The sequence below is a fragment of the Acanthisitta chloris genome, unplaced genomic scaffold (genome assembly GCF_000695815.1).
Source record: "Acanthisitta chloris isolate BGI_N310 unplaced genomic scaffold, ASM69581v1 scaffold38970, whole genome shotgun sequence".
Lineage (NCBI taxonomy): Eukaryota > Metazoa > Chordata > Aves > Passeriformes > Acanthisittidae > Acanthisitta > Acanthisitta chloris.
In genome coordinates, this window is record NW_008652888.1 from 1 (window position 1) to 10,105 (window position 10,105).

Genomic DNA, 10,105 nt, shown 5'->3' on the forward strand with positions numbered 1-10,105 from the left:
CGCGGGTCTCTCCCCCACTGTTGTCTCCATCTCTTAAATCCAAAGGCTTTCCGTCAGCAGCAGCAGTAAGTGCTCTCACACAACTATCTGCTGGCTGGGGATTTCCTGCCATCCTGCCTGTCCACATTCAGCTTTTCTATCATATCTCTGTCTTTTCAAACAGCAAATGAGTGCTTTGCCTGTTCTGACTTTATCTGCTTTATGAAACTGCAGTGTTGGGTGATGGCTCTGAGTTAATTTGTTTCTCAAAGTCCAGGCAAGGATTATTTTAATCTCACAACTCTTCTTTGATAATTTGCCTGGTAGAACATCCACGTTTACCTGCAAACTGGGACCTCTCACTCCCTTTCCAGCAAAAGTACCAACTCTGGGTGTGCTGAAAGGTGTGAGTACCACATGGGATGGCTGCTTCCATCTCCAGGACTGACAGACTTTTGTTTGCCTGCTGGTCAAGGCATAATCTGGAAAAAGCAGACCCTGTGGAGGAGTAGGTGATGAATGCCTGTGAAATCCTGGCCCTGGGAAGAGCCAGCACTGCCAGATGTGATAATGTTGTCCTCTGACAAATGGCCATAGCTTGGCCTTCTGCAGATAACCATGTGGTTTGTGTGTTAGCTTCAGCTATTGATCCCGCTGGGGAAGGGCTCCCTGTCGTACAGCCATCCATCCCACCTCCGCAGGGCTCTCACAGCCCATGGGTTTTGGCTCTACTTCTTCCTTTCATTGGCACTTCTGCATAACTAACAATTACAAAAGTGCATTTCCATTTATCTCATACCTTTCAGCTGGAAGTCCGAGTACTTGACCCATAGGAATCAGGCATTGCAACACAGCAGTGAGATAAGCAGGGAGCACACAGGGATCACCCCGTCGGCACACTGCTGTAGCACAGCTGTTCCTTGTAATGCCTCAGATACTTAGCAGCATTCCAGAGTATCTAAATAGAAAGTTTGGACCAGCTGTTTTCAAACTTAAATTTGAGTTGTCAATCCATAAAGTAGTCTGCTTGAGGTGTGGCCCACATACAGTTGACTCGGGTACAGCGAGGATAGCTTTGCTCTTATGGGAGGCACACACTGCAGACCCTTTGGCAATGAGTCTGGAATACATCCTCCACCTCTTATCCCGTGGGGCCCATGCAACTCACTGCCCGTGCCAGGGCCCTGATATACCTATTCTGAGCCAGGCTGTCTACTGGATCCACCAGATCTGCATTTTTTGTGCCATGTCAAGCCTTTATGTTTTTTCTTTAAAACGCTTTGAACAACACCGTCAGCTCCAGGTTCTTGAGTTCTCCTCAGGCCTCTCTCACCATCCTGAGCATGGGCAGCAGCCACAGCCCAACACTCCTGCAGGTCAGGAATGAGTGGTTCAGCCAGCAGAGCTTTTCTGTGGCAGAACTGACTCACTTCTTGTTTGTGTAAAGCCACACCATAAAGATGCTCACATTCTGCTGTCACCTTACAACCTGAGTAACCTTACATAAACTTTTAAAGGCATGTGTGTTCATGATTCACCCGAAAAACCTGTGGGGAGAGCAGCACTGCAGAGGCACGTTAGCTCAGTTCTGAAACAGCAGTGTGCTCTTCTTAAACAGCACATCCTCAGAAATGCCTGCAGCGCTGACTTGCTGCCTGACATTGCTCAAGTGTAATTGGTTATGTCAGGTCTACCATAAAACACTATAAAAATGAACCTTCTTCCAGCAACAACTGAATTCTGGTAATCTCCAAGGCATGCAATTTGTTTCTAAAGTTGAGGTCCTATTTCCTTGCTACAATAGCCTTACACATCAGCTATGCAGGACTGGGCACTAAAGATGGGTAGCATGTCATCTAGGTTGAGAGGTGGACACATCTAAAAGGTGATTCATCCTTAGAGATGAGTGTACCTGTTCCTCTCCACTGACAGTGAAGAGAGTAAACAGCTCAGACACATCAACCTTGCGGCTTTGCAAAACACCTGAAAGGAATCTGACCTGTAACTTATTGAGAGAGGATGCTGAGCTGGTGAGCCATTTGGATGAGCAGTTAGTTCTTGAAACTAACCTTTGACATTGTAACATGGTATGCAGCACTTGTGCAGCAATCCCAAATCCAGGCTGTTGTCTAAGCAGCATCTCAGGATGCCCAAAGCCCACAATTGGTGTGTTCTGTCTTTATCCATCCATAACAGCACCCCCGGCTAACAGCCTGCCGGCAGGAATCTGCAAAAGGGTGCTCACAGGCCAGATGTGTTGGCAACACTGTGCACGTGAGCAGTGCACAGAGCCCACAGGCTAATTCCAGGGGAACCACTACTGCTATCAGATTCCCATGTGCTGGTGTTTGCATGCACACAGAACAGAGACTGTGCCGTTTAATTACACCTACAGTCCCATCGCATCTGTAACTATCACCCTGGCTTGAAACCCTCTTCCTCCAGGGCAGGTAGTCCCACCCTTGCCCCTCCTTGCTTTCAGGTCTGCATGAAGCCATCAGGTTGTTTCAGAGAATTCCACCATGCAGCATAAAGGTTGAGAGATGAAGCTGCCCTGAAAATAAGAAAGGACAGCATGATGCAAATGGAATGGTATCACTGCACTTTTTAATATCTGGGGGACTGAACAGAAGATGAAGACTGTTTGAGGTGCAGACTAGCAAAGGGTTGTTGAGTTATCTAAGTCACTGCAGGCTTCATGCATCTGAAAAACCAGTGTTACAGACACCTGAGCAATAAATACAGGGTGCTTTAAATAACTTGTCTGCTCAGATAGCTGCCTGCTCCCTGCCCCGATTCCTGCAGTCTTCTTCTCAAGCCTCAATCTACACCTAAATGTTTCCCAAAGTGGAGTGGCAAATTGTCTGTTTCACTTGCATCCAGGTAGGACTGCCTGGTATTGAACTAAGCACCCCAGTCATTTTTAAGCCAAAAACTCCTGAATTCCTGCTCTGGATTTAAGAAACTCAGACTGTCCTTATGCCTCATTAGCAAGACACTTCTGCTGTGAGGAAATGCTGGTTTCAGAGGCCTCTGCTGTCTCTCCCCAAACTGCAGTCCCTCCCTGCCCCGGGGAAATCACTGGATTTAAACTAACCATACAGGAAGGAATCATTTCAGTGGCTTGCAGTGTGGGCACCAAGCAGTGTGACAGAGGGACAGCAAGCTGTGGCTGAGAGCACAGAACAGGATTTTTAGGTAGTTTTGTCACCAAAGCAGGTATAGCATGTGCTTTTCTGCCCTGGGAAACACAACTGCAGTAGCTACTCTCCAGATTAGCTGTCTTCTCAAGTGTCATGGATGTGTCTGTCCTGCCTGCACAGGCATCAGCAGTGTGTCAGTCTGTACCTTGCAGGCTCACACTGAAGGAAATGTTGAGAACACAGTGACCATAAAGGAGCATGGGATGGAGCTGTGCTGTGCAAGGTATACTGCCACAACACAGGATGTCACAGGGGCTGTTCCTTGTTCATCTTCTAACTTTCTCTTTTTTTTTCTTTTACTTTTAGTGTGGAAACAGTAAATGATGGTCAGTTTCATAGTGTGGAACTTGTGATGCTGAATCAAACTCTGAACCTGGTGGTGGACAAGGGGGCTCCCAAGAGTCTAGGAAAACTTCAGAAACAGTCTTCTGTCAGCCTCAACACACCCCTCTACATTGGAGGTACAGTGAGTTGCTCTGGACTTGAGATTTTAACATGTCTTCTCAGAAGCAAATCATCTTCCATCTCTCTCCAGGGTTCTCCAGGGCAAGGAGTGGAAGAGGGGACTAGCAGTTTGCCTTTCCCCTCTGCCAGAGGTTGCTCCACCAAAAAGAGAGCCTGGAAACCACACCTCTGCTGTTCTGCCTTGTGCTCCATAGCCCCTGGCACCCTACCACAGGGCCAGCACAGGCTCACTGCAGTTACCCTCAGCACAGCACAGGCAGGTTCTGTGTTATGCAGCCAAGGCAGGAACAGTCTGCTTGTCATTGCTGAAGCTTTCAGAACTGGCTGGCACCAAGGTGTTGTGGCTGAAGAATGCAGTAGAAGTATCACAAACAGTCATGGCAAAAAAAAAAGCAAGTCAATAGTCAGTAGGTTTAAATATATCATAAATGAGCAGTCTTTCCACTGAAAATTATATAGAGGGCTAAAAATTGGGGAGAAAGGAGTGTGGGGTTAAAACATATTACAACACAAGCTGACTAAGAATGTCTTAGCTAATAGTTTTCTCACTAGAAACTGAAGCTAGAGCTTCAATATTAGAGATATATTAGAACTGACCAAACTTCAGTTAAGAAGTTTTTTTAGATTCAGTACTGAATTTGGGGGAAAGAAATGGCCAAGTGGAGTGGGGAACAGATGCCCAGAATAATGACTATCCCACTGATTAAGTGTCTGTGTTACAAGAGAGAGAACAAAGGCTGGACTCTGCCTGATGGTTTGTCTTTGCCAGAACTCCCCCAGCTCTATTCTGGACTGAGTGTTGAAACCTCTATCTTTCTGTGACACAGAGTTCTTGAATTTTTAGTCAGCCTATTCCAAATACAAAAGTCAGCAGAATAATAATAGATTCAGAAAGCCTTTGGCCTTCTTCTAATGAGATCACTGAAGCCAATAGTAGAAACTCTTGCCAGCTTCACTTGGTGCCGGTCAAGCCTTTTGTAAATAATTCCCTTTAATAACACTTTCTAAAACAACCCTGAATATTGCCCTTGTAAAACAGAAAACTGGTTAATCTTGCTTTGTACAGAGCTGAACTTTTATAATTGGCTCCTATTAAGAATGTCATGGGCTATTAAAGAGCATTGTGCATCCAAGATAATCTTCTGGAGCAGAGGCCATCACAATTTCTTCCTCTAGCACAGCATAAAAGATGCCAACCCCACAGCACTTTATACACAGGGAACTTGGGAAGTAATCGCATCAAAAAGTTTTGTTATGGATGACCACTGTGGATCAATACTAATTCTCAAAAAGTACCTACAAAATTTCTCAGGACAAACCTGAGACCTGGAACAAAGGACTATTGGGTAGCAGAAGCCATGGGCTCAATGGAGACATCTTTTGTTGCATATTAAAATTCTTCTTGCTTCTTTCTAAACCCTCCTTGTTCTGCATGTGCCACCTCTCCATGTGTAGCATTCCCTTCATGTGCCCACAGGTTTGTCCATCTCCCCAGCTACATCACCTAGTCTAGCAACTTTCCTCCTAACACACAGTTAAACAATGATGCTGGGTTTGATTTAAGACCATTATCTAAGGACAAGAACATGTGGACATCAGTCAAAAAAACTGGGCTTTTTTTTTCTTTTCTTTTTTGTCAGCTACTTCTTACTTGCTTGGGCAAGTGAATTTGTTTCTGTTTCTTTCCATTGCAGAATGAGGACAGTGAGTCTGTGCTACCTTACAAAGGTCCTATGCAAATTAATTCTTCAGAGACTTTAAGGGGTTGCAACAAAAGAAATGTTAGCGATTATAAATTATGTATTATCATTGTAACTGTGACTCAACCTTCCCCTTTTGCTTTTATCTGAAGGGATCCCAACCTCTACTGGATTATCTTCCCTGCGCCAGGGTGCAGATAAGACACCAAATGGTTTTCACGGATGTATTCACGATGTTCGCATCAACAACGAGCTGCAGGACTTCAAGGATTTACCACAGCAGTCACTAGGAGTCCTTCCTGGCTGCAAATCCTGTAACATCTGCAAGCACGGCATTTGCCGGTCCCTAGAGAAAACCAGTGTGATTTGTGAATGTCACCCAGGCTGGACAGGCCCCCTGTGTGACCAGGAAATTGGAGATCCATGTCTTAACCACAAGTAAGCTCAAACAAATGCTGATGGGAGGGCGAAAGCTTTACAGCTAATGCGTATTTAACATTTCATCTTGCAAAACCACATCTGACTATTTTTGGAGGTGCTGGGTTTCCCACATGAAATTATTGACAGTTGTGAGTCAGCATCCGTGGCAACTCTCAATTTCCACTTCTTGTTCTGACATTGCTGACACTCCAAAGGAGCTCGTGGTCCTGAAGGAGCTCAAGTGTTAATGCTGCAGGTCATACATTCAGCTGTGACTCTGCACATTAAAACACAAACCTTCCTGTTAATGGCTATGGCTTACCTCTGAGGAGGTGAGTGTCTGCACCTACCCAGAGCAGAGCTGCCTGTGAGTGGGAGGTAGCTGTTTTAGGGATATGCTCACAGCAGCACTGGACTCAGTCTTCAGACTAACTCCCTGAAGGCCATTATGCACTCCAATGTGAACAGTTTTAAATTTCCCAAATAGCTGACTTAAACATTACTCTCTGAAACACCCCTTTAAAGTGCAAGTTTAAAGGATAGCGTGGCATTGCATGCGAAGGGAGCATGAGTGTAAAGCATTCACAGTTCAAAGGCTCAATAACCACATCTCCATCAGAAACACAGGATGAATAGCTTTCTTATGGCAAGTACACAGGAAACAGTCCCCATGCAGCCCAGCAGGCTGCATACTTCAGTGCTGTTTCATAAGCAGATGGAAGTACTTTTGTGTTAGAAGCTACTTTGGTCGCACTATCTGTGGAAGGGGCTTTTCACGCGCACAAATTTTGACAGGTAAATTGATGCAGTGAATAATCACTCTCTTAAGGGCAGAAATTTAACCTGGCAGAGATACCATGTGAAACCTGGTTCTGGGTCTAATTCGGCAAAGTACTGAACCCTAGAAGGTGTTGAGAAGCACCTGACAGTTTATAGACCAAAGGTATGAGGACCCAAATATTTCCTTGAATTTCCAGTGTCAACATGAAGCTGTTGTGGTTGGATAGAGAAAAATAAGGGAGTTCCAGATGTTTACGTGGTGGGGGACTGTGAGGCAATCATGAACATAGCCTCTTGCTAAGGAAAGTAGCTGTGTATATTTTTAACACTCACATACTGTCCCACCTTTCATGAAATGACTTCAGTCTTTCGGAGCTCTCTCCTTAAAGCTAAGCCCTGTGTGTCAGGGGACTGTGCTGCCCTGCTGGCAAGTGCCTGCTCCAGCACTCATAGGTTAATCTCAGTGAGGAAATGCACCTCAGGTAATGGTAAGGTCAGGTAGTTGATGTTAACAAGAGTTACTATCCAAACACACCTCTGGTTAGTGGGGCAGAAAATATTGCTCTATATATAAACTGTGACTCCCTTTATTATTTTGCATGTCTTGACCTTTGTGCCTTTTAGTTCAAAGTCTAAAAATTCAATGTACAAGAATTCAGCATAAACAGGGAACAATTTTTACGTACTAGAATGAAAATAAATAAAAACAAGAGAGATGTTTATCTCAAGTAGGACCTGTCACAGCAAAGGTTTATAAGCCCTGAGCAGTTTTTCCTTGGCTGAAGAGTTGCTTTCTTCCCTGTTCTCAGTCTATTTCAAGTCTGTCCCTGCCCCAGAAGTGGGGACGGTGTCAGAGAGCCTGCTAAGGATCAACACCCCACCCTGTGGTATTCCTTGGAAATGCTCACTGCAAACCACACGAGCCAGGGAACCCTTCAACTACATCTGCCGCTGATAAGTCTGTGCATAGCTTTTCCACAAGCGCCTCCATTTGTCACACTGGTTTTCATCACCTGATATTATTTGTACCGCAATTCTGCTCAGGAAGCCTGGGCATGCAGCTTCGTTGTTGGCACTTAGTTCCACGCGCTGATTCTGTAAATGTGAGCTGACTTGTGTGGATACCAAGCATTGGTCCATGCCCATGGAGGAGCCTAGTGTTTTTCAAAGAGATCGCTTAGGTTCACAAATTCTAAATGTATGCTCTGAACATTATCCAGCAGTCACTGAAAACTCACAGTTTCTTCAGAGTGTTTGACACTGAAATGCTGTTTTTGGATTAGTGTACTGGAATTAAATGGGCAGAAATGCCAAAGCCAAACATCCCTGGGAAAAGGAGCTAACACAGGTCTAACCAAGGCCAGCTCTAAATGCTTCTCTTTCTCCAGGTGTCTGCACGGTAAGTGCATGGCAGCCAATGTGGCCTACACCTGTAAGTGCATGGAGGGCTACACGGGCATGTACTGTGACAAGAAGAACAATTCCTCAAATCCCTGCAGGACCCTGAAATGCAACCACGGGCAGTGTAAAGTTCCTGAGCATGGGGAGCCCTATTGCGAATGTGACCCGAACTACAGCGGAGAACACTGTGACAGAGGTGAGCTTGGCCCAGGACACTGGTCTGCTGCACTCCAGGTTTACACCTCTGTGTATACCTCTCTCCCATGTGGCTCGTGCTTGGGGGTAAATGGCAAATAATAGAAGATAAAGCTAAGCCAGCCTCTTTAAGCAATACAGGGAGGAGAAAAGGACTATGCAACAGCTAGGTAGCTACTATCCAAACACATGGAAAAAGGAACGTATTGCAAAGACTTTTATTCTCCTTTATCCTCAAGGTTTGCTGCTCCCAGGATTCAGGTGGGATGTTCTAAGAAGAGGGTGTTGTGAGGTTTATCCTCATCAAGCAGGGATTGGTTAATTGCAGTGCTGGGAAAGGAGATCTCACCCTGCACACCAAGGAGGTACTGCACACCTGAAGGAGCAGTAAAGATTCTCATCTTGCTCCCTCAGATGCAGCTGGGAAGGTTTCCTGGGAAATCCCACAGATCATGCTGGACCTTCCTACTTGGACAGAGGCCCTTCCACCCTTACCTGAAAAAACTCACTGGAAACTCCCTGAATTCTAGCTTCATCCTTCCTGCCTTTTTTTGTTCCAGTACAGAAGGAAGGAGCTGGCTTATATTATTTTTATTTAGTATATGCCTTTCCTGTGAATGCACCACAGACTTTCCAAATTCTGCAGATACACAGCCTTCCCAAAATGTATCTGGCTGCTGCAAAGTGACTGCAGAACAGCACAGACGTTTCCAGGTATCCCAGACCACTAGTGTCATGCAGAGCAGGCTGACCTTTGCTCCTGAGAAGCAGACATGGTAAAACTAATTCCTATTTTGCAGGAGTGTTGCAGGATTCAACACTCAGCATTCATTAAAGCACTTCCAGAACTGCTGATCAAAGCCAGCAGGCCTGCTTGGCCTCGGCCTCGCACCGGATATTACACATTTGTGCAGCACAAGCTCTGTTTTGATGGCAGGTACAAAGCAGTAAAAGATTAAGGTCCTTCCCATGCCATCTGTTTGCCTTGACTCACACTACAAGTACGGGGCTGTTTGCTGATGTTTGGGGAATATCTGGCAAAATAGTTACCACTTTCCTTTGTCCATCTCTGTTGTCTTACCAGAGAACCTCTGCCAAGGAGACATCATTCGAGAAGTGGTCCGTAAGCAGCAGGGCTACACGTCGTGTGCCACTGCCTCCAAAGTGCCCCGCCTGGAGTGCCGCGGCAGCTGCGGCAACGGGCAGTGCTGCGTCCCTCTCCGCAGCAAGAGGAGGAAATACTTCTTCCAGTGCGTGGATGGCTCCACCTTCACGGAAGAACTGGAGAGACATGTGGAATGCGGCTGCTCAAAATGCTTATAAGCCATTCTCCAGTCTCTTGCCACTTTAATCGACTCAGAAGCGCTATCAAAACGGGACCTATTTACTTTCAGAGTGAAGAAGAAGAAAAGAATTATTAAGTATATTGTAAAATAAGCAAAAAATAGAACTTATTTTTATTATGGAAAGTGACTATTTTCATCTTTTATTATATAAAGTATCGCACCACTTTGGGTATATGTATCATATAGTGAGCTATTTTTACCATGAAACTTTTTTAACAGTTGTAAGAAAAAAAATTTCAAAAGTTAAAAGTTAAAAAAAAATATATATATAAAGAAAAACATAGCCTGACAGGAGGAATGTGGGGTGACTTTATATGTATGCACAATGAACAAATGTAAAGGTGTTCCAAGGACCCACCACCGAACTGATATGGGCTGAAGACCTCTCCGAGGCCCTGGCTGGGTCTCGAAGCCAGCGGATCGCCATGGCTGACAGCCCTCTGCCTGCTCGGGGCCACAGAGCCTCCCCTCAGTCCCCTGCTCTGCCCAACACTGCCGACCCTGGTTTGCTCCTGTACAGTGGCTCCGCTTGCTGTTCGTGAACTGGTTCCCTAGAGCACATAGGCACTGCCGTAGCTTGAGGCTAATTACATTATTTGACTATTGTAATACTATA

At 45.4% G+C, this 10,105-nt stretch overlaps 1 protein-coding gene across 1 annotated transcript; it reads left to right on the forward strand.

The window, feature by feature from the left end:
• Positions 1–3,488: 3,488 nt before the first annotated feature.
• LOC103806027 (slit homolog 3 protein-like) lies at positions 3,489–9,719 on the forward strand (the record flags this gene model as incomplete). The annotated part of the gene is made up of 4 exons (XM_009078701.1): positions 3,489–3,643; positions 5,500–5,785; positions 7,936–8,144; positions 9,228–9,719. Coding segments are annotated over 4 exons (889 nt in total), but the record flags the coding sequence as incomplete, so codon positions are not given.
• Between the last annotated feature and the right edge of the window lie 386 nt (positions 9,720–10,105).